General features: G+C 40.4%; 1 protein-coding gene across 4 annotated transcripts in view; it reads left to right on the forward strand.

The window, feature by feature from the left end:
- Positions 1-25,338, forward strand: part of fhip1aa (FHF complex subunit HOOK interacting protein 1Aa) — a 39,211-nt gene extending 13,873 nt beyond the window's left edge. For 2 of the 4 annotated variants that reach the window (XM_042485308.1, XM_042485306.1), the window contains 12 exons: positions 1,214-1,278; positions 3,570-3,793; positions 10,561-11,235; positions 12,829-12,987; positions 13,097-13,183; positions 14,535-14,702; positions 16,087-16,166; positions 16,369-16,571; positions 17,964-18,956; positions 19,051-19,229; positions 19,636-19,756; positions 21,998-25,338. In XM_042485308.1, the coding sequence (XP_042341242.1) occupies positions 3,683-3,793; positions 10,561-11,235; positions 12,829-12,987; positions 13,097-13,183; positions 14,535-14,702; positions 16,087-16,166; positions 16,369-16,571; positions 17,964-18,956; positions 19,051-19,229; positions 19,636-19,756; positions 21,998-22,194 (2,973 nt within the window). In that variant the 5' untranslated portion in view covers positions 1,214-1,278; positions 3,570-3,682 and the 3' untranslated portion in view covers positions 22,195-25,338. Of the gene's footprint in view, positions 1-1,118; positions 1,279-3,569; positions 3,794-10,560; positions 11,236-12,828; positions 12,988-13,096; positions 13,184-14,534; positions 14,703-16,086; positions 16,167-16,368; positions 16,572-17,963; positions 18,957-19,050; positions 19,230-19,635; positions 19,757-21,997 lie in introns of those variants that run through there. The other 2 variants (XM_042485309.1, XM_042485307.1) reach the window with 2 other exon arrangements.
- Positions 25,339-25,414: the final 76 nt, after the last annotated feature.

A 25,414-nucleotide genomic window follows, 5' to 3' on the forward strand; every position in this document is an offset into this window, starting at 1 on the left:
TTGGGTTGAAGGATTTTAATGTGAAAGGGAGAAACACAGATGCTAGTAAAATCTGTGTTATGTAAAATGTGTACCACTCTTGATATCAGTTTTGCACTGCAGACTTACTGTAGGATGTGTGATTACACGACTGCTATCATCCCAGTCATAAAGGATTAACATGTCAGCTTTTGAAAGCCTTCTGTCAGGTCTTGTTTCTGTTTCTGGCTGCAGCATCTTAGTTGATAGAGCTGGTCAGCCTTAACCACATAGTTGGTGGTTCAGTTTCCAAGCTCCTCCTGTCCCCATGTCAAAATGTCTTGAACAAGAGTGAACTAAAAATTGCACGTATGTTTGCAAAAAAAGTCCCTGTGACTCATAAAAGGTGATGTACAACTCCATGGGTGGCTTTTTTTACTTTACTGCTGGGTGAAAAACTGCATTTGCAAGTCCATTGAGAGGTACAAAACAATCCTGACAAACAAAATGAGTGTTTGATGACTCTCCTTTAACCAACTCACCCACACACACACACACACACACACACACACACACACACCTCCATCTGTCTCCCTCTCACTCTCACACGATATCACGCTTTTATGAAAGGTTGCATGTTTTCCAAGAAACCCACATTTTTTAGAGTCTTACAGACCAAAACATAAACTGCAGAGAGATTAGGTGGTCAGTGTGGGAAAAAAAGTAGATTTTGAGAATTTTAAAGTTGATGCATCACATGACATGATTCCCATGACGGCTTGGTGTAAGTGCTGGAGAGGACCGTTGAGGAACGGGCCTCTCGCAGTTGAGAATGATGCCAATTACATCACAACACTAATTGGAACGGACAATAGTGTTATTCTCCCATGATGGCGGGATCGTGAGGATGTGATATAGATGTTGAATTCCTGTGGAAATATGAAGTGTGGACATGTGTTATTCTGTACGTTTTATGCTTGTAAACACAGCCGCTGTCAGTTTTATTTATTTTTTTTATTGATTTTTTTACCTTCTCCCTTCCTGGAGACTTTCTCTCACAGTGTTTTTCCTTTTTTACTCCCTCCCCCTCCTACTCTCCCCTCCCTCCCTCTAACCTCCTCCCTCTCCATCTCTGTCCAAGTGGCGTTCGGAGAAGCTTACTCATGTCCAGTCACTTCCCACCATGCCTTGCCTCTCACACGGACACTCACTTCCTGCTCCTGTCTTTGACATATCTGTCTTTTTTTGTGTGAAGACAGGACAAGAATGAGGTCCTCGTCTGTTTAGCGACCCCTCCCCATTGAAGATGGTTCAGCAAAGGTAAGAAACACACACACACACACACACACACACACACACACACACACACACACACACACACTCTGACACACTCGCCACGCTGCTTTACATTCCTTCTCAAGAATCCACTGAGCCTGCAACTCTCCTCTAACTGAAAGCAGATGGTGAAAGTTCGGCTTGTGTGCCTCGTTACGCCTAAACTCTGTGGTTGGCGGGGATGTTTTTGTGGCACTGTGGCAAAGTGGATTCAAAAGAAGAGGGTGAGCTGTGATTGGTTGAGAGGCACTTTTAGGGGCAGGAGCTGGAGGCTCAAATGTGGTATTATGGCATGCAGCTGGTGCGTGTTTTACAGTTGATCCCCCGTGGTGACAGAGTCCATATGATGCTGTATTGTTTAGTGTGGGTGTTTAACATTGTCCTGATGTTGTGTTAGTGGGAGGCAGACAGACTTAAACCGTGTCATGTCCTCTTTAGCCACGATAGTGGCATGACTCCAGGGATGTTGGCAGTGGTTTGAACTACCACTTTGGTCCAGAATTTAACATTTTATTGGATTAATTCAGATAAATTTGAGTACAGACATTCATGCTCCCCTGACAATGAAGCCTGCTGACTTTAGTGATCTCCTGACTTTTCCTCTATCGCCAGTATGACGTTGATGTTTCCATTTTTGAGTGAAATATCTAAACCACTATTCTGGTACACGTGTCCTCGTTGCCCAGGGGATGAATCCTGTTTGTTTGACACAGAGCTTTTTCTCTGCAATAATCCATAATCCAATGGAAAAACCCCATTGATTTTTTTTTTTGTTGAGAGAACCCAATGTTAACTTCTGTGCTGGCCTACAAATAGCCTTAACGTCATCCCTTTTCCACTGTCTGTCTGTAAAACTGACAACATTCCCATCAGTCTCAGCTGCACTTTGATTAGTGCTAATTAGCAGCTATTAGCATGCTAGAAATACTAGTCACTCAAACGTAGTGTTTAAAGGATTACTGTTTTGTTAATGTACACATTTAAATTAGATATAGGCATGAGGTGCACTGACTTGTTAAATATTGCTTTATAAAAAACAAGCATCGGTTAGTTAGTGATGTGAACAATGCTGGATTTAAAAACAAAAACAAACAAACAAACAAAAAAAATCACAGGATTACATCTTTTTGCCACATATTTTATTGGTACTTAACTTTTGGTTATTAGAAAATGTGACTATTGATTGATTTTGTTTTTGTTGGACATTGTTTAGCCTGATTAATTAAATTGTGCTCAGTTTGACTATTTCCAGAGTGCTTTTTTTGCTAGTCGACTTAATGGAAAAAAGTTGATAGGAACATCCCTACTGTTAGCATTGCTGCAAACTCTTAGTGAGTGAAATGTTCCTGAGGAGATTTTATAAGTCATGTTAAATTACATGGCTGTGATCTTTATATACATATGACATCATCTCAAACTGTAATGATTATCGTCACATCCACTGTCTGCAGCAGAGGAAACATGGAGAGATAAGGCAAATCCTAACATCCTTCCTGTTGAAGTGCTGGCGTGTAAACATTGTACCGTATAGCGGAGAACTGAATTTGTCCTTGAAGTTTTCACTTACAAATTATCCCGTTTTGAAAAAGGACTACACTAAGAGTTGTCAAAGAAAACTTCTGTCTTGTTCAGCCGAGTCAGTCTTTCCAGTTAAGTCGTCGCCAAGAGAAACAACAAAGTAGTTCCTTTCTGAAGGAAAAAAGTTGGCATTTTCAGATTTCCATGGTGCCAATGTGAGTGTTGGAACTGATCTGCAACGCTGCCCTCAGGATATTTTCAACTAAAAATATATCTTGTTTTATAAAAACAAGGAATGTGAGCAGTGGGGACCTCGCTTGTCTTTTCTTTCCCTCCTAACTCCCCACATTCAGCCAGAGTAGCTCACACCCACTCGCCGTTCGCCTTGTGATGTCAAAAAATGTTTTTGTAATGAGAGTGATGTCAGGGGGCCTGCAGGAATCCACTCTGGGCGTGTGAGGTAGTCCAAAAGCAATTTGACAGCTCAGTCAGAAGTGCAGAGCGCGGCAGGCAACTCTCCAAACCAAAGCTGAGCGTCTCTTTCTCTCCTCTACTGAGTCATCTGACTTTGCCTGTTATTGTTCTCTTTCCTGCATGCCTGTCATAGCTGCTGTCTAGCCATGCAGAGGCAGAGAAACGCACTGCGATCACCAGTCCTATTTGTGCATCTGTGCTGATATTTTATGAAGCAACTTTTTTTGTGGCTCCGTGTATAATGATGTCTGCTTGTGTTTCTTTTTTTTTTTCTGCGTCCTCAGGACCTCTGTGATTATGCTTCCTCCTGTGGTTATGGTTGCACCCAGTAAGCAGTCAGGAATGTCCTCCTTCTCCTGCCTATGACATGGTTTAACTCGCATATGATCCGGTCACCATGATGGCCTCCATGGTTGCCAATGGAAACCGAGATGATGGGCAGTCTCTGGTGTTGAAAGGGGTGGATCCAGAGACCTGCATGATAGTGTTCAAGAACCACTGGGCTCAGGTAAACAACAACAACAACACTAAAGTCCCGCAGATTAAAGGAACAGTCTGACATTTCAGAAAATACACCTTTTTACAGAGTTAGACAAGAAGTTCATTACCACTGTAATGGAGTCTAAACACATGCATTAAACCACACAATAACACAACACAACTGATCCCCATGGTGGAAAATAAATTTACTTAAGTAATGTACTCAAGTGCAATTTTCAGATACTTTTACGCAAGTATTTTCATTTTATACTTCTTTTTACTTTTACTCCACTACATTTATTTTGTAACTCAAGTTACTAGTTACCTTACAAATTCTGATTATTATTATTATTATTAGAAAATATAATCAACTAATGCATTATAATGAATTATTATAGATTAAACTACCCGGCAATATATAAAGTATGTAAATTAAAATGAGCTCCTCTTTTTTCAGCTGCAACATTAAATTGATGAGCACATGAACGCATCAATAATAAGAATACAAAAATATAATATTTATTATTCTGAAATGGGGCATTCTGCAGCATTTGTACTTTTAGTGTACTTTACTTTACAGGGTCCATACAGTCATGGAAAACCTAAAAAAGTCATTTTCCAGGCGTTGAAAGTCATGGAATTAGTAAAAATCATTGAAAGTTTTGGAGATGACTTGGACTTTTGTTGCGTGTAATGAAACTTTAACAGTAATCTTCCGTGAATAACATTTCATTCAATACAACGTGGCAACAAATTTATATTCTGTAACTGTCGATGTAAAGTAGCTCTAGTATCTGTCGATGTGTGGCAGAGTTTTGTTTACCATCACATGGCCTATGTTCGGCGATTTTCTCCCTGCGTTCCGTCTGTCCCTTTATTTATGCCAGCTACCTAAAATTGTTTGAACCTTATATTATATATAAAATTTTCAATGTGGGACTTTTACTCATAACCAAGTATTTCTACACTGTGGTTTTGCTACTTTTACTTAAAGGTTAAGCTTATTGGATTTAGTGGCATCTAGCAGGGAGATCTCAGATTGCAACCAACTGAAACTTCTCTCCATGTGCCAAGCGTATAGGGGAGCCGGCATTTGGTTTGTCCGTTCTGGACTACTGTAGAAACAACATGCTGGAGTCTGTGTGAGAGGACCTGCTCAGTATGTAGAAATAAATGGCTCATTTTAAGGTAACAAAAACACAACAATTCTAATTTTCAGGTGACTACACACCAAAGAAAACATGCTTGTTATATTATATTCCATTTCTGCCAATATATTCCACTAAATCCTACACGCTGGACCTTTGAGTAAAAAATCTATGTACTACCACTGACTAACCCCTACAAGTTTATCTGGTGACAAATTTAATAACCGAGGAATGCAGCGTAATTTAGCTGTGAGCTCCACAGATTCTTGCCGCTGCTAAAGAGTCAGACCCCACACTGACAGCTACCAACGTGGACTTTAAAGCCGCTGACACTTTGCTACAAACACACTTTTCAAACCCCTCAGTGTCTGGCCAGTGTCGTTCTGTGTAACGTGTGTTCCTCTCAGTGTGGGAGGAGTAGGTCTCACAGGCTGCCAGGACCCACAGGGGTGAACAGGGACGCACGCTGCTGCGAAGAGCCAAAAGTCTGAAACAGTCAGCTTCCCACTGCCAATATTCCCCTGGCCATAACTGCACTGCAGTTCACTGTCGCTGGGACAGCACTTGAGTCAGTTTCTACTTTAGTAAGGCAGAATTCGAGTAGAATTTATGCAGAGTTTGACGCCAAAAGGATGTTTTCACATTCATCACCAAAAGAGGAGAGTTTAACACGTTCATGTATCACAACTTGTGATGTAGACACTTGAAAGTATCTACAAACACTGAGAATGAACTTTTCAGGGAAGCAGGAGACGGCTTGTGTCCATTAGCCAAATGTACTGTATACTATGCAGGACCTTCCTAATAAAACAAGACTCATACAGAAGTAGTCCCTTTCCATCATCAATTATAACCCACTAGAAGTGCTTGGTGGTGCCCTCTGCCTGTATTTTCTTATTTTCTGTGTTGTGGGATGTTTATAGGCGTCTACCCCCTTTTGAAAAATGTAGCAACCAGGTACCAGACTGTAGGCAGCAGGCATCCAAGAGACACAGTACCAAAAGAAAAAAAAAAAAACTCACTCAAATATAGTGAGGCAAATGCCAAATGAGAGTTGATGTGGGTTGGCTTTAACTCTCACTTTACTTATCTACGAACAATAACAGACAGTCCTGCACAGTATACTTTTTAAACTTTTGAAATGAAAAATATCTGCATACTAATATATTGAGGATTTATCGCTAAGGGAGAAGGAGTAGGTGTGACTTTAATAATTTTAACAGGGCAATTTTTTTTAGCGGCAAAACCTTACAGGATCAAGCACATATTATTTTGTCTTAGTACTGTATGTATGGAGGGGAACTTACTGTTCTTTGTCATTAGTTTGTTTAGAATATTTTATTTATCTTTTCTAGTGGGGGATTTGTGTTATATGATCCATTTCTTTGGTTCTTGAGGAATTATGTCAATTTATTATAATAAATTAGTTTGATAAACAGAGCTTAAAGTTAAAGTACTGACTTTGTAAACAGACAAACACCAATTCTGATACCTGAAATTGCGTATCAGCCAATACGGAGATTCGCCTTGTTACCATTGCATTTAAAAAAAAATAGCAGACTCTGAATCTAGAGCCTTGAATATTGTACATGTTGCCTTTTTACAAGTGGGACCTGCCAGTATAAACTACTGCCATTATTGCATACATTTTGCTTACGGCTAAGGTAAAACTGTTTACAAATAATCTATTTTTCCTCACCGCTTCAAAACAGTAGTTGTAACTTACTGTGTAGGCTATTGTTTCAAGGCGGCAAAGAAAAACTGACTTCTGGAAAAACTTTATCTGGGTGTAAACCACTTTCAATTTTAATAATCGACCATGTGTTATCGGATCAGTCCATAGGCTTGCATACTTTCCGATGCCCAGTCCAGCATTTTATGCAGTATAGGAGGCAATTCCAATACCTGTATCGCAACAACTTTATTTGGAAATACTGGTTTGACAAAGGAAATTCTAGTTAGAAAAGTAAGCATGATCGATTAAGAGGATTTGCTTAGATACTTTTTGTCCATCTCCTTTTTTGGAATGTGTGAATTACTGCAGTGATGCACACAGTGTTAAAGGTAATAGTTAATGTGGTTGGTAAATTCAGACTGATGTGAAAGTGCTGTGTTATCAGTGAGCTTATTGTTTTGAATACAAACTTGTTCTGGTAGGTCTCCAAGTTGAGCAGGCTTAACAGTCCAGTCCAGATCAGTGACAGTTGGCACTGAACATGATGGCAGGCACAACATCACTTTGTGTTATAGTTTATAGTTTGATTTTGACTCATGTCTTGGGTCTGTCGTTTTATTGTTTTTTTTTCCACAGATTGGCATGTTCCTTCACTAGTCCCAGCCTGACTGTGAACAGAGAAATGAGAGCTAAAGCTTGTTTTGCTTTAGGCGAACTGGCAGCACAACTCCACTCCTGTAGAGTCTTATTTCCATGCTTCGCTAATCTGAAGCCTGATAAGAGTGCTCTTGACTTTGGTTTCAGTTCGGAAAACCTTGAAATCAGAGTAACGTGTTGTGAGTAATATTGGCCTCGTCCCTCAGTAGGAGGCTCTGGCTGTTTCGTAGGAAGATTAGGTTTATGTTCGTTCGCTGTGTGTTATCTGCAGCTCTCCAGGCCTCACAAAGCTCACTGTGTTTGTTGTGACATGCAAAGTGATCGGTCTGTTGCTGTGGCTGCCAACCGTCTAACTACAGAAACAGTGAGGAGCCATAGTGACGAGACGAGTTACTGACTCATTCCATTCATGGTTAATACCACGTGACCCCTAATAAATCTGCCAATGTTACGAATGTGTTTCTGTTTGATGACATGTACAGGTTATGAGGAAACACTCCCACCCAGTGCATGTTTAAGAACATCTTCAGACTTCAGAGTTTCTCTTAAATTAGCTTAATCCCGGCTCCCATCGCTCAGCTGAATTTGCTTTCTGACACTTACAATAACATTTCCTTTTTGGACATCTGTCAACTAATCGTTTCATTAATTCAGAATAATACATTGGAACCATTTTGCAGAATTACTGGCACCTTTAAAATGAGCAATTCAGAGCACTGTCTGAATCTGACCCCACATATGTCATCTTTCATTAATAATACACAAGACATGCGTCAAAACACTCACTGTACCTGTCCAACAGAAAAACAGGCCAACTCTCCTTCAGAGTGTGCTGATAAACACACTGCCACTCACTTCAGAAGGATCACAAGGGATGATTGGAAGGGATTACTTCAGTATGAGTCTATAGGCAACATTGTTTTTTTTGGAAAGTCCTGCATAATGTATATCTTCAAAGTACATGCTTAGGTTAAAAACACGGCACACATGATTGTATTTTAAAATGTATTCTGAGACAGATATTATTTGAAATTTCACTTCAGTCAGTGTGTTTGTTAACCTTCATTTATTTGGGGACGTTTCACTGTGCTCATGCGTAAGAGAGTTTCACAGACTAACACACACCTGGAAACTCCCTAGTTGCAGTCTGAGTAGCTCCACAGGAGGGCCTTTCTCAAGTGCACACAAAACAAATTGTTGAGTTATAACATTTTTGTAAGCAGCTTTTATTTTGAAGGTCAGATCCCTGACCAGGATAATTACTCCTACTTATGAAACCAAACATTTCCGCTTACTTGTTGCTCCTTTGCAAAACATACAAATACTCAAGGCATCATATTTTAACTTTAACCTTGTCTGCATTTGACCTTAATAGTGTCAGTATTGTGACAGCAGGCAGCCCACAACCTCAGTCTGACTCGTCCATACGTCCAGTAAGTAAAATCTTTAAATGTCAAACCTGACCCCCTCCTGTCACTACAGAAATGGCCATAAAGCCTGAACTGGACTGAGTGCTGAGCCCACAGGGCCAGGCCCCATCGGGCTCTGAGAGGGATTGCACACTCTGTTCTCTCGTTTCCATCGGCCATGCCCCGTCCTCTTGTGCACAGCCAGTTCTCGTCATGGCAGCAACGGCAGGCTGGGGACACTAGCTCCATTATTGTGTCTCTGGTTTCTACGCAGCCGACACACAAGGGAGGGACTGCAAACACAAAGGACTGTTTCACTGTGTGCTACCAAACTGAGTTTATCTGTGCTGTGCCTCTGGTCTATTTACACCCCATTATTGTTGATAATTAACCTGTCAGGAAGAAGGGAATGATTTCACCTGCAATGTAACAGTTTCGATTTAACACAGCGTACAAGCACCGCCTGTACAAATACGATTAAATCTGATAACCAAAGGAAACACCCACCAAAGCTTATATACTTAATGTTATGTAAGTGGCAATGCTTAAGATGCTCTTTGTCAGCAGAAATGGAGACTGACTCTGTGCTTTTGCACTTTTTAAATCCCAGCGATCGATTTGCTTCGTCTTCGGATCTCGTTGATTGAGTTTCTGTCAATTGTGTTCTCAAAATGATGGTCATTACTGGTCATGTTGACTGTAAAAAGCAGTCAACAGTGTGCAACAGTGTTTCTTGTGTATAATGTAATTTTGGTGGTGCACTATGTAAGATTTAGCTCCTTCCAAACAGAATTATATAATATTATTTTGTCTTTTTTTTTTTCAAATTGAAAGTGCAGGCAGTGGTCACATAAACTGCTACAAAGAACTCGTCTTATGTGTTCAAATGTTACTCTAGCACACATCTCCAATCTAAGCAGACCACGCCAAAAAAGTATTAACCCGTGTAATCTTGGTCAGTGTCTTCCGTAAAAGCCTTATCATTGAATAAATTTGTTTATTTGTACACAAAGAAATGGGGCAGTTTGTTAAATCTGGTTGTGTTTTAATAGGAAGAAATGCCTTTTGATTTTGTTGAGAAAGTACACAAATGGCAACAGTTTTATTATGATCTGTACAAGTTTTGTATTCTTTATTTAGAACCGTCCACCAAACATGTCCTTATCTTCACCCTAAACATCTCTTTATTTTTATTTGTAATTCTCTTTTTATTGGTTTAGAATATCAAAATGAACAAAAACTACATAAACAGAACTCACAAGTAAAGATAAAAAGGAATATGTAGGCAAATAAATAAATACACTCTTTAAACGAAAATATTGGATCAGAATATATATACACAGACGATGGGGGACTAATGGTTACACTTAATTGTATTTCAGATGCTTATTTACACAAAGTCATGTCTAACATTTGAGACATATACTGTCCACTTTGTCCAGTTCTCAATACATGTATCCTTCTGGGTTTTTAAGTCAAAAGTCATTTTCTCCATCACATAGCTTTATTTCTGAAAGCCACAAACAGTTTTTTTCTCTTTCTATCTGGATGTAGTTATAAGAGCTGAAGCATCATAACTTATTACTCTGCAAAGTTTGCAGCTGTTCATACATTATTAATGAATCGGAATAAGGTTGATCGCCTAATAGACTTTCACTCACAAGGAATTTGCCTTTTGTTTGGTGCATGTAATAAATTCATGAAGGAAAGGTAAAAATTGGGCCGATATATTAAAAAAGTCAAGAACATGAACACAGAACATGAAAATTACAATACAAATCTGAAAAAATATACTATAAAAATAACATACCAAATATGTACAACATGTTTTGAGCAGAATGTGCACAATAATAAAGTGTGATAATGTGTTCAGTTAAAGTAAAATCCCTTTTGTCTCTTATTGCAGGTGGTGAAGATCTTAGAAAAGCATGACCCCCTGCGCAGCAGCTCCACCCTGCCCTCCCTGGGTGTCATCAACCTCAGCGCGGGCTCCAGCCCTCGTTTCGGCCCCATCCCCGGAGACGAGGCGAGCGCCGTGCAGAACTATGTGGAGCACATGCTGTTCCTGCTGATGGAGGAGGAGAGCGGTCAGGCTGGTGCCATGGGCCCCATCCTGGAGTTTGTAGTGATGGAGAACGTGATGGAGCGTCTCTTTGTGTGGAGCCTCCGCAGGGAGTTCACAGATGACATGAAGCTGGAGCAGCTAAAGATGTACGAGATGCTGGTGGGCCAGGCGCACCAGCCCCTGCTGCATCACAAGCCCATCCTGCGACCGCTCATGATGCTGCTGTCGTCCTGTTCAGGCACCGCGACGCCACAGGTCGAAGCTGAGCTGGTGCTGCTGCTCAACCAGCTGTGCTGCGTTCTGGCGAAGGACCCTTCGATTCTGGAGCTATTTTTCCACACCAGTGAGGATCAGGGAGCCACCAACTTCCTCATCTTCTCCCTGCTCATCCCTTTCATTCACAGGGAGGGCACAGTGGGCCAGCAGGCCAGAGACGCACTACTGCTCATCATGTCGCTGTCTGCGGAGAACGAGCGCGTGGCCAAACACGTCGCAGAGAATACCTACTTCTGTCCGGTCAGTCCTAAGTGATGAATTACTTCGCTATTGCTCTCATTTACTTTTTAGTCCCCGTGAATCTTCCCAGACTCACTCCCACTGTTTTCCCTCGGTTTTTAATTTTCGTACTAATCAACCTCTCTGTTTGAGGAATTGTTCACACTTATTATCTGACAGCAACTCCAGAATCTTGGACTTCCCTGTGATAATCTTCAGTAAGCTGAGGAATTCACAGCGCCACTTGAAGCAAGGTTAAACCATCTCATTGAATGTTACAAATGTCTGGCATTCATAAGATTAGGGCACGGTTGCAGGCTAATCCCATGTAAATAATGGCATTTACCCACAGCTGCAGACATTGCATGAGAAAAAGCTTTTGATGCGATGCCAGTATAACAACTGGAGTCTGAATTTAATTGGTTCCACTGGCAGGCTACAAGGATAATCCTATAGAAGATGTATGCATCAGTGCAACACTAATGATGCACTCATCTTGCAGTTAGAGTGCGGGGCTATAGAGTCTGATGTTGCTTGAAATCCCACCCTGTAAATACTTAATATGACATCTCTAAGAAACAGACAAACATATTAATACTGACCATGTCTCATGTGGAAAGCCTGCTGACATTTATGCATTAATTAGTGACCTAATTACAATATCATAATGATAAAAGGTAAAGGCAATAAAACTCTTTGCTGCTCAAATATTTATAGAGCTGACCTGTAGGAGGTATAAAACCATATGTCTTGCTGTGTGAGGAGGAGGAGGCTGATATGGATGCTGCTGCAGCGCTCTGTTTACATCTGTATTACATTATCAAAATGGAAAAGGAAGAAATAATTTACAAAAGTATTTTGCGTTGGAGTGAGCAATAAAACACTGCTGTAAATCTGTTGTGTGAGGCTCAGAGTAAAACTGACAGCCAAAGATATATCATTAATGCCACACACTGCCTCGTTAATGTTTAATGAGGCCCATAATATTCTCTCTGCAATCACTTTATGTCAGATTATTTTTCATTAGACTAGATATATATATATATATATATATATGAGAAAATATATATATAAATATTCACTGTGTAGTTTTGCAGCTGAATAGCATCACAGATTAGTGTAGAATTAAAAAAACATTGTCTAAAACACCTTTATGTTAAACCACTTTAAAAAAAAACTGATGAAAATTATGATGCTATTAGAAAAGTCACAACCAAAGTTACTGAGTTATCCTGCGGGATGTAAATTTCAGATAAGATAAGAAAAAGATAAAACTTTATTAATCCTACACCGGGAAAATTCACGTTACAGCAGCTCAAGATTCAAAAGAAAAGGAAAAGGGGTGAATGACTGGTAAATAAAATGAGAAAAGATAAAAACTTGACAAAATACAAATAAAATCAATGATAAATATAGAAATATACGCACAGAAAGTAGAAGTATATTGCACAGGAATGATGCACAGTATAAATATAAGAGATATGTATAATGATTAGCGAAAACTTTGACTTATGTTAATTAACCAATAGTGAGTTATAATAATCCCAGATCAGCTCTCGTCTTTATCCAGAGCGCTGTAACATCTGATGTGGGCCCCTCTGTCTGTCTCCTCAGGTTCTGGCCACAGGGCTGAGCGGCCTCTACTCGTCTCTGCCCACAAAGCTGGAGATTCCCAACGAGGAGTGGCATTGCCTGCACAGAGAGGACTGGCTCCAGATGCCGTCCCTCGTCCAGTTCCTCAACTCGCTGGAGTTCTGCAACGCTGTTATTCAGGTGAAAACACGTGACGAGGCTCTGCTGCATGAAAAATATATACACACGTGTGAAACGGCTGCAACCCTCCGCTCGACTGCACTCATCACTAACATGTGACTGTTCCCAGGTGGCCCATCCTGATATCAGAGACCAGCTAGTTAGTTACATCTACAACGGGTTCCTCGTGCCTGTCCTAGCACCAGCTCTCCACAAGGTCGGTACTTTTCTTCATTCTCCTCATCCCCTTACGTGTAATGCCTCGGTTGGTTGAGTATGCAGTCATGCTCCCATGTAACTAAACTTACTGTTGTGGATGGCAGTTTACCAAATACCAAATTACAAGCTGTGGAGAGTCATGTGACATGAATAAAAGAAAGACGTGGAAGGGGGAAAAACATTGCACATATTGAAATAAAGGAATGGTTCAACATTTGGGAAAGAGAAGTGGGTAGATGAGAAGATGGATACCATTGTCATATTTGTCCTTTCAATACAAAACTGCAGCCAGGAGATGATCAACTTAGCCTAGAATAAATACTGGCCAATTTTTCTGGAGAGCCGGTGGATATCCGGTCCAAAAGACTTCCTCTTCATGCGCCATGTGCTATATTGGCTAATCTCAAAAACAGCTTCTGATTTATTTTTTAATGAATGTAGACATTAATTTATTTTTTTTTTTTTAAGGAGCTTAGTTTGTATTTCAGCCAGTTCATTCTGCCTCTCCACATGCACTGTTTACCTGCTGCTCAAAGGTTATTGGTCAGTATTACTCTGACGATTAATGGTTTACAAACAGAAGCCAGAACACTTCCAATACCAAAATCTTGTCCCTTTGTCTACAGATATCTGCATACATATGCAGCTATCTGGTGAACTTTAGAAGTGTCAGTAGGTGGCCGGCTAGCTGTTTCCCCCATTTTTAGTTTTTGTGCTAAGCTAAGCTAACCAGCTGCTGGCTGTAGCCTTATATTTACCATGCAGATATAAGATTAACTGGTGACTTTTTAGGTGTGAATGTGAGCATAATTGGTTGTCTGTCTCTATTGGTAGGTCTACAGTGATAAAAGGGATACACACACTTGTATTATGCAGCTTTGTTATAGTCTGGCAACCTGTTTACAGTGAACCTTGCCCCTCGCCCAGCGTCAGCTGGGATAGGCTCCAGCCTCCTTGTGGTCCCTGAATAGAATAAGCGGTTACAGATAATGGATGGATGGAGATTTGAGAGTGGTATTGACCTTTTCATCCAACTTCACGGCAGAAAGCCTAGAAAAAGGCTTAAAAAAATTCCACCACTTCCCTGAGAAAAATAAAGCCTGTTCAAATGGAGCTTCACACAATAGTTTCATTTGTAACAAATACTTAAAATTGTTGTATTTGCTTTAATATGTGCAGAGCTGAAGAATTTGTGGAATTTGTGTAAGAATATCCACATAACATACCAACATCTTGCTATGCAACTGTAGGCTTTTTCAACAGATTCTTCTCTTGCATGATGTTTTTTATTTGTGTAAGTTACTTACACACACACACTAACTTACTGACAATTTTCTGCCTCTTTGAAGCTGACCGTAGAGGAGGTGATGACTACCACAGCATACCTCGACCTCTTCCTGAGGACTGCGTCTGAGCCGGCCCTGCTGCAGACTTTCCTGTCTTTCATCCTCCTCCACCGTCACGAGAGTGTCCACATTTTAGATACTCTGGTCAGCCGCATCAACACCCCCTTTCAGGTACAGGACAAACCCAGCAAACTGCCAATAAAACAGATGTACACGTCTCTCCGAAAAGCACACACACACACACACACACGCAAATACAGCATGACTCATGTTTAATAACTCCAGAAAACTACCCCAGAGGCACTTTGGATCCACCGTGAAACTTTAAATGTCAGCACCAAGGCTGGCACATTGTTGCCATGGTGATGCTCAGTTGCAGTGACATTATCCTCTTCGCAAAGCAACTGATATGAGCATTTTAACAGTTGAAACATTTTTAACATGAATAGGTCATTTGTTTTTTACATAGCTGTTTGACTGTGTAAATGGCTCGGGGAGTTCCCTCCAGTGTTTGCTCACAGTCAGCTTTGGCACACCTGCCACTCAGTGAAAAGTACGACATGTGTTTGCCTTTCAAATTTTTGACCTTGAGCCAAATTAAACATTGACTAACATGCAAATATCCCACTGCTATTTTAATATTTTCTTCTTCCTTTGATGTTTAATAACTTTAAAAACTGGCACCTCATGCTGTTTTAACCTTTGACTGAAAGTAAAACATACACACAGATTATTATTGAAAATTTTATATTTGACAAAAAACTCTCACCCCACCTCTCATGGAGGACTGATGAGGCTTAATTTCCTTGTTAACTCATCATCAAACCGACTACATTCAAACTCAACGGAAACAAAATAAAACTCACACAAACCATCTTGGTTGCTCTTGCTAGGAATCTAGTTAGTATGTCCACTGTCCCACTGATCACCAGCTCCGGTTTGGCCGAAATAATTCCTTAATTCACCAAATCAGATTTAAAAAAACATGACGTTATTCCCCACGGTGTCTCTCTGCCATTGCTGGCCGTCGGCTGTTTACAATCCTGTTACATATCCCTCCACTATCAGGTGTCACAGTATCTTTCAGCTCAGCTGCCTGTTCCACCAGTAGAGACTGGAGACTGAGCTCTTGTGGTGCGTGCTGTGCACTACATGCAGTGAATTTAATAGAAAGAGGAGCGCCTGTATTTATGACGGTGTTGAAAAACACATCTTCAGGGAAATACCCTCGTATACTGTAATACCGTTATACTGCTCAAGCCTACAGGACTGTTTAGGTCACATCCACCATTGCACAAAATGTCGCCTCATTTGTGACTGAGTTTCTGAAAACCTTCACCCTGGACAGGTTTACAAATGGTTCCTTTTTAGTGACTTGGACAAAAAGGCCAGAATGCATAGAAAAAGCAAGGCTTACAAAATACCCGTAACTGTATGTGATTGAATAATTATCAACTGGTTGATTTGTTTTTTTTCTTGACTAATACACTAATTAGTATAAATGTCCTCAGTGTTTGTAATGTGTTTGATTGTGTCTCTCTGGTCAACTCTGCAGTTGGGCACCGTGTCACTGGCACTTTTCCGCACTCTCATCAGCTTATACTGTGAAGATGTGATGCTGCAGCTCGTACTGAGGTGAGTGGCACTCACACGGGTTCATAGCAGTTAGGAAGCATGGTACATCTAATTGGTTTACGACATGATGAGCTTTTACTCTCTGCCTCCCACTGTGCAGCCTTGTGTTACCATCTGTCTGTGCACATCCCTCCTTTACTCCCACCTCTTATGACCACCCGTTGGTTTTCCTAACAGGATCCGTTCCCATCTACCTCCCCAGGTACCTGATCCCCTGTAATCACATGATGTTGAGTCAGAGACGTGTCGTGGGGGAGAGAGACTGCTACTCAGTGTCAGCAGCCAAGATCCTGGCATTAACGCCCTCCTGCTGCTCTCCTGATCACAGCCCCCCGCCCCTCCGACAGCTGGACTCCATCCTCTTTTGCAAGGGCGGGGAGACTCCCAACAACACCAGCACCACGGGTAAGAAGGACATTAAAGGAACATTTTGTCTGGTTCATTACAGCTTAGATCTTGTCTTTGGCATTTTGGACACAATTTCAATGGGCTGTGACACAATGATTGTTTTCACCAAAGCAACTGCTCAGATCTGGGAACAGGGAGACCTCGTTATAATGAAGTCTGATGAGACATAAAACTCGACGACTTAGAAGATCATACTGGTTGTAAACAAGCCAAGAGTTATGACAGATTAACCAAACCACTTTATTTGAAGGTCTTTTAGGTTTGAAAGAATTATTGTGTTTTCATTACTTTATAATGAGCTGATTTGTAACGTGAAACTGCTTTATTGTGTGTTTTTAGTGGTTTAAATCACCGGGTCCGTTTGTTTGTTTGTGTAGGATGAGACCTCAGTGGGTAATTCAGCTTCCGATAAAAACCTGAACAGTAAACACTGAAGGAATTCTAGCTGGGAGAAGTTTGAGCTGGTTGCAATATGCAACCTTCAATGCTAGATGGCGCTAAATCCTCCTAAATCTTACACACTTCACCTTTATAGGTAAAATCAAAGGGAACAATGGCCAACAATAAAAACAGAAGACCCAAGAATTATCCTTTAGGGAGTATATCAAGCGCTACATAGAATTAAGCTAATAATTATTGTAGCTGAAATGCATAGGAAGCATGGTGACGCTGTGAGTTTTAAAAATGACCTTCAACTTTTTAAGGCCCTGTGTCAGTAGGCATCCACAACTCTGAGGTGTCCTCATGCATGAGACTGAGCCCCAGCTCCCAGCCGCAAGAGAGAGGAGAATTTGGAGGTTTGAGTTATGCTCCTTGAGTATAGTGAAACCTTTTAATTTTTTAAGTATTGCGTATGCTCCAAATAAGCCACCATGAATGACGGCTTTTCAGCTTTATTTGTAATTGGCTTTTATGGACGTTTATTGTGCTGCTCTCAAATCAGCTGCAAGGCAGTTTTATTTATTAGATTTTACTCTTCATAACCCTGTTTGAGTGAATGCATGTTATAACCTCAGTAACAGTGGAATGCAGTCAAAACAAACTCAACAGACTGAGCATGACGGAGGAAAATGGGAATTCATTCACTGCAGCAGTTAGAGCAAGAAATTGAAATGAAGAGGTATAATTTATTTTTTTAATCCGAGCAAACATAAGTACATTATGCTGCAATATGTTGATTTGCATTTATCTGGGACATGAACATATAACTGGGGTGATTATGAGTATTTTATCAAATTGTGATATCTCCCGCTGTTTTTCTGTATTACATCACTTTACCCCCTGTAGCTACATGTCAAACTCATTAGTTCTGCTCTGTGTGAGAGCTGCGTGGAGGTGCTGCACGCCACATTTTATCAACATTTCAGATCTGTTTTTTTTTTTTCTCAGAGGAAAATGAGAGCTTCTTAGAGGAGGATGATGGCTCAGGTAACTCCTGCACCATCGGCTCAGAAATATACCTGGATGTCAGTTATCTTCATTACCTCTACGACGCCCGTCAAAGCATCAGCAGCTGCCTACGAGCCTGCCAGGTTTGGTCAGCCCCATACGATGGCGAGGACCCCCCTCCTGAGAAATACCAGCCCGGCGTCCTCGAGGAACCTCTACTGAAGATTCGACAAACCCAGATAGCTTTCAAAAGAGTGCCACAGCTGGCAGCGCCTCGCCCTCGAACCAGCACGCCACCGAACACGGAGCCACCCTCCGTCACTCAGCTGGAGCTGGAGTGGGATGATAGTTACGATGCGTGCCCGGTGCAGACCGCTGAGGCTCCTGCGGAGAGTAAACCTCCGCAGGAGCCTCCTGCTGAGCCCCCAAAGCACATCCAGGAGATGAGGAAAACGGCCATCATGTTGGTAAAAGGCTCATATATTGAGGAAAGTGAGTTCCAGGACGACGTCATGGTGTACGATCTTGTTGCCAAGAAAGACGCCAAAGATGTCGAACGCGTAAAGCTCAAATCCAAAAGGTCTGAATCAGAGGAAAACCAACTAGGCTCAGCAGAAGTTCCCCTAAAAAACGGACTCAGTGTGACACTTCCAACCTCTGTGATGGCTGATAAAAACAGCGTGGACTCAAAGGTCATAGGTCAGACAGATTGCAATACCCAACTCCAAATCACCACAGCTGCAGCGGCGGGTGATGACTTATTGGCTCAGTATGAGGAGCTCATTCGTGCGTTGGACACTCAAGCAGGTGGAAAACAGGTCAAACCTGATGGAGAGCTGAAGAAGCCAGTCACACCTGCAGAGGAAGAGGAGGAGGAGATGGATTTCACCTCCTTCTCTGCTGAGACACCAGAGCCAGAGAAAATGCAATCACCATTTGGGGTCAAGTTTAGCAGCGGGAGTGCAGGAAGAAGCCAGTCAGTGCCTTTTACTGGTGAGTGAAGGAAAAATCTTTGCTCTGCAGCAGCGTCAACGTTCAGTAAAACTTTTTTCAGACAGTTAAAAGTTTACGATTTTACTTCCTGCAGGTCCATTTGTCAGTGTGCTGTTGTCTCGTCTGGAGAACATGCTATCTAATTCGCTTCATGTCAACTTGTTGTTGACGGGCATCCTGGCCCAGTTGGCGGCCTACCCTCAGCCTCTGCTGCGCTCCTTCCTGATCAACACCAACTTGGTCTTTCAGCCGACTGTTCGCTCTCTTTACCAGGTAACACAAATACGTCGTGTGTCTGCATGTGGAGGCAGGAGAGAGCCTTTTATTTCCTCTCCTTACCCTGAGCCTTATCACGCAGACAAGAAGCAAAATACAACAAAAGATTCAGGTTTTGTTGCATCACTGAGAGGCACTGAAAGATGCATCTTTCCTTTCAGGAGTGAGATTGAAAATACAAATATAAAGAATTGTTCGAGCACAGTTCTGTAGCTGCTCTTGAGTTAGATGGAGTATTTCTCTCTGCTCTCTGTTTCCTTAACTGAACAAGAGATCCTTGATTAATACAACCAGGCTGCACATTTCAAGGTTGTTCTCAATGATTTGGTTTTAATTACTTCACTGTAAATATAGCAGATGGGAGAGTACAGTAATCCTCAGTTTCTTTTCTGTTTCCCTTTAGGTACTGGCCACTGTGAAGAACCAGATAGAAGAGCTGGCTGCCACCAGAAAAGACTTTCCACAGCTGATCACTGCCGCCCAACACTGGCTGCTGGCCCGGGAGACGTTGTTCACAGCAGCAGGTGACAATACACCCACAACTAGCATTTTTGTTTGTATGCCAGCCATGGAAAGAATGAGTATTTGTACATAGATAATAAACAATATGACTTATGCATAAAAAAATCAAGTGTTTAAAACATTCTTATTCCATTGTAATTTAAAATTCAAATGGGTTTTACTCCAGTACAAACAGTGCTGACATTTAACAGAATAGTTCGACATTTTGGGGAAATATGCTTATTTGCTTATTCTTGCTGAGAGTAAGATGAAAACACTGATACCATTTATGCTGTAAATATGAAGCTACTACTCACAGTCAGTGAGCTGAGCTTATCACAAAAAAAGAAACGGTGTCATTTTTATGTAGATCTTTTTACAGAGAAAATCAACAACATATAGTGTTCAATGACTTTTGCTTGTTAAAAAGTGCATATTCTGGGCACAAAGTAAGGTGCCAGCAACAAAGGGGTTGTATTTAGTCCTTTGATAAATCATAGGTGTGTTTTGGGTGTAACATGAATTCAGCCAATCAGATCATCATCTCCCATCCCCTTTGAAAGCCAGGTGTGCTCGCACCTGACACACCACTTTATACATGGCAGATTCAGCAAATTGGAGAAGCGAGTGGTTTTCTGCTTAGAGGAATGTAGTCAGAGCAGTTTTGTCACTGCAGCAAATATTGTGGGACATTTAAGCAGAAAAATTAAAAAGTGTAGTTAAAAACCTAAAAGCGTAAACAGAACTAAACTTCGAGCTTCTGAAAGTATCAGTGAAGTTACGCTTCTTCTTGTGTGTAGAAGTGTGCAGCGTCTGTATCTTGGGAATCTAAAAGCAGCTCTGCTGTGCTCTCTGCTATGTTCACATTTTAGAAAATTTAATTACTGTAATAGTTTCCTCATTAATAATGCACCTTTCCCCCCCCGCAACCCATCAGCATGTCCCATGTGTGTAACAAGTAGGGTGTATGTGTGTGTCGTGAACCCACATATGTAGGTGCATCTTATTATCTGAATAATGCACACTCTAAATTTTACAAAAATACTGTGCCATTAACTTTAGACCAGGTTTTTGTTGGTCAATGTTGCAATGGCTTTCTGCTGTCTCAAAATAGCAAGACAGCTGACCATACCTCGTTTTAAGACCTATACGCTCATGGGTGCACAGATGGCACATTTGCTGCTAACACAGCATGAGTGCTCGCTATGAGAATGACAACTGCCTCTGTCTGAATGTAGCAGTGTCTGCTGAGCTGCACTGTGTGTCGCTGGATGTAAGATAAGGGCAATAGTGTGTTAATTAGTGAACTTTAGAGGTGATGGTATACAGTTGGGTTTTTTTGACATTTAGACAGAGCCAGGCTTGCGGTTTCTCTCTGTTTCCAGTCTGTATGCTAAGCTAAGCAAACCGAATACTGGTGGTGGCTTCATATTTCCCAAAATGTCAAACTTGCGTTAAGTTGTCTTTTGCTTTTGCAAATCAGTAATTATCCTCAGAAAAGTAACCATCCTCAGAAAAGAACATTATGACTGTTACTTTTTAGATTATCGTCACAGATAATGTGTTCGTGGTCAGCTCAATAGTATTCAGAATTCAGTAGTTGGTTCAGGATGAGATTTATTCAGATTGTATTTTTTTTTTTTTTTTTAACTTTTTTTGAAAAACATTTTGGCAGCAACCCAATTATTAGAATATAAACTCTGCACTGTTGTTGTTGAGTTCTTCAATCTCACTAATGTGCTGCCAAAAATGGGTCAAGTTCAAAACAACATCTGCATTCATTATCGGTTGTGTTTCGGCTCCTGTTGGGAACAGAATAAATTCTACTTGATTTTGTTAAGTTGCGTGTCTTTGCATTTGAGAAACAGTCTTAGCTAAACCCCAGAGTGTTAGGCCTGTTTTTGAACTAGGTTCCCCATGGTTTCAGAGTTGTACAAGCTACAAAAAAAACCCCAAAAAGATAAGAGCCAGAGTTTTCTATGATGGGAAATTTAAAGGGAATTTTTCAGTTCAACAGTGATACCCTCCTTTCTTGTATGTGTTCAATGTTTTTTTTTGTTGATTTTTTCCCAGAAAAGCAGCATTAAAGCTCCTGCTCTCTGGCTGAAATTATTCATGAATGGAGAAATCATTAACAGGAATATATTATGTATTGTACAAAACAGCTTAAATTCCAACTCATGCATGGTGTAGAGTATATCCATGCGTGTGCGTGATTTGTTTTCATTTTGTTCCCGTAACTTATTTAATCCTTGTGTTCTTAGACAAAAGCAGCGGCAGAAGCTCAACCCACGGCGAGGCGGTAAGTTTGTTGAAAAACTCACCACCCCCCAAACCCAAAGCCATCTCTCTGGATCGGACAGAGGTCTTCGCTACCGTCCTCTTCACGGAGTTCCTCAAAGAACTGGCCGCCATTGCACAAGAGCACTCCATCTTATCATACATTCCTATGGAAGAGTGATCGAGTCAAGTTTAACTCTCAAAGACTTTAAAAGACTCTCTTTTAATGATGGTTTTCTATTTTTTTGTCCTTTTCAGGCACTACTTGATGAAGAAACCTGTCAGATTTAGTGATTTATACAACTATTTTTAAAAAATCATAGCGTATTTATTTTCCCAAGCAAAGATAATCAATTTCTTGTTGTTTTTTTTTTTAAATTTCATCTTTCTCGTTCTGTCAAGTTTTGTTTGGCAGCCTAGAAGGCAGCCCAAACTTTGACCTGCTTGCTGAAACCTGCACCAGCCGCTAATGCTCGTTAGAGCGAGCTCCAGGTCCACTAACCAAAGACTACAGAGAGATGATTTTGACAAAAACAGCAATCATCGGCCCTTATCTGAACTCCAGGGCTCTGCCCTTTTTCTGAATGTCTTCTACAAACCAGCTTCAGTCACAGAGATGTTCGCTGCTCAGTGCAGATCTGTTAAATACTCAGGTGGCCTTTCAGGAGAGTTGCTATCTCTTTGCCATATGATTATACACCATATCTCAGCACCACGTGGAGCCTCTGTCGCTTTCAGAGGGCAGGCCTTTGAATTAGCAGCATAAAAATGTAATTGCAAAATTAACAGCCGGCCTGCACGGCAGGTATCATCACGCATCCATGCAACTGTTACGTGACAACATTTTTCTGTCAACAGGTGGGTCACTTCTGTTTTTAAAGTTCGGTGTTTCCACATACTCTGTGTGTATTAGGTGACCATTTGTTTTGCTGTTTTTCTATTAATTCATGATGGTACCTCAGGACTCTTTTTTTTCTCAGTGTATGTTTTGCTCTCTCAGCTCTTAAACAAACTTTCGGTGAAGCAATTCTCTTACAGTGCACTAGTTTATCACATTAACGGGCTCAGCATGTTCATCAAAGCAGAACCCCCGAAACCAGAGCTATAAAACATGCTATATTTAACTTGCCTTTCTTTAGTGATGCTTTGTGATGTACATATTTAAAGAGAGATGTTGTAATGACACAGAACACTATGCAAGTCAAGGATATTTTGGGTATAGTTAAGTTTTGGATATTTTCAGAATGGGGAGGGGTATTTAAGCTTTTATGAGAGTTTCTATTGCCATATTTTTGTTCACGAGGTTTTAGTAGAGGCTAGTCGTTATGATTTGTCATCCTCTGTTTAGAGACTGTGTAGGGTGTTGTTTTAGCTGCGATATATCTGAAATATCACCGTTGGGAGAGTTGTTGTTTTGCATCTTACCGATGGTTACCAAGGGGCAAACTCTTGTAAATCGCCATTATTTTAGTCCAGACTATTTCACATGGTGGTTAAATTGCAATAATACAAGAGATTTACTTTGTTACAAAGCATGCCTCTGCTGTCGAAATGAATTTACCAGGACAGAAATGTTTAATAATTAGTGCCTAAATTATGATTTTCGGTTCACATTATTGCCTGATTGCAAATGGATTTACACACGAGTGATAAAAAAAGATAAAAACATAATTAGTGATTTTTTTTAATGTATTTTTTTTACATGAAGCTGTCCATTGTCACAGTGTTATGGAAAGGTCATAGGGACTGAGGACGTGCAACACATATTGTTCTGTCCCATTATTTCTGGTGCGTTCTGTTTTTATATTAACTCCACAGAAAACACTAACACTGCTCTCAAAATAATTATTTGTTTCTCAAGCAAATTAATTTATTCTAGATGTAAAAAAAAATCAATTATCATCCATTCAAAATGTGTTAATATAATTTGGACATTTATAATTTGTAGCTTACATTTTTACTAGATTTTGAATTTATATAGACAAAAAATGTCAGAAATGATGAGAACTTGATCTAAGGAAAAGTAAATGTACTTTTATGAAAACACAGTTTTAGGACATCTGGTAGTCTTGTAAACAGCACTCATCATCTCATAAGTCCAGAAAATAAGACTAAGAATTGTGTTTAAATCTGGATTTGAATCTATTTTTTGTTCCTATTTAAATCCATTCACTTTCTACTTGATGCTACATAGGCAGTAGATGATACAGTGGGATCTTTGTGTACTCATTTTGACAAAAACTTCTTGGAAATGTATATTTGTTTCAATCAAAGCCATTTTTAAGAGTTTGTTGAATAAGTATTTCTCTCTGGTAAAAGAATGTCGCTGAGCACTTTATCAGCCTTTTCATACTGCAGTGTCACTCTGTTCTGCTGACACCTCGACCAGCACAGACTCATTCAGTCTGTAACACACATGAAACAGTGTAACTATCACTGTTTCAGCTGCATTGTGGCATGAAGACGGGTATTATAAGTAAGCTTATAGTCCGGTTTCTGTCTCAGTGGGTTGTTGTTCCAAAGATTCATCTGTTCTGACACCATTTGGCCTCAAAGTTTTCTGTCCAAGATGTGATCAGGTTGCTGATTGTTGCTGATGTCTGAGACACAAAGGCATGCCTCTTTTAATTAAGTCAACCTCTGGTAAATAAACCTGGATGCCTGGAATGTGTTGACTTTTTCCCCTCCACTCTTCCAAAATAAGAAAGGTTTTCAAAACATAACCCAGCTGCTTTACCCAGCAGGTTTCACCTGACACGATCAATATATTCTTTCCTTTCTGCCAGAGGTGGTTTGTGGCTGTTTGTTTTATAGACGTTGACGTCATCATTTAATACACAATTTCGTTCCGGACAGCCTGTCCCCCAGAGAGACTTTGTTTAAAACTGGCTCTTGTTCTTGTAAACAAAAGAGTTTTTTTAAATGTATTTTTTAACAAAACATTATTTTAAATTTGAGTAGCTACTTTGTCAGGAGATAGGGAAAAAAATGTGCATCCATATAGAGGAGTCAAAAAAAAAATATTAAAAAAACAAAGCTCATAGCCAAATTCCAAATTAGAATTACTACAGCACCTCATCACCGTGGTAATCTAAAAGTATTTATTTTAGATTACCAAATTATTATTTTGCTATTATTTTGCCATTGAGTATATTTCATTAACTTGTCCTGTCACTGATGTACTTGTAGATGTCAGTGGTTTGAGCCAAGATAAAGTTGTCTTTTTTTTGCCTGGAATTTAGTTTTAAAAAATGAGACTTATCTTGAATTACTACATTAAAGTAAACTGCAGTTAACAAACCATTAAAGGCAAGAAGCAAACTGATGAGGCCAGGTGACCATCATTGTGTCCTAATTTCCTTTTTTACAAATGTGCTGATCACAGAACAGAACGTGCAGAT

This window comes from Plectropomus leopardus, chromosome 4, assembly GCF_008729295.1.
Source record: "Plectropomus leopardus isolate mb chromosome 4, YSFRI_Pleo_2.0, whole genome shotgun sequence".
NCBI classification, from domain to species: Eukaryota; Metazoa; Chordata; class Actinopteri; order Perciformes; family Serranidae; genus Plectropomus; species Plectropomus leopardus.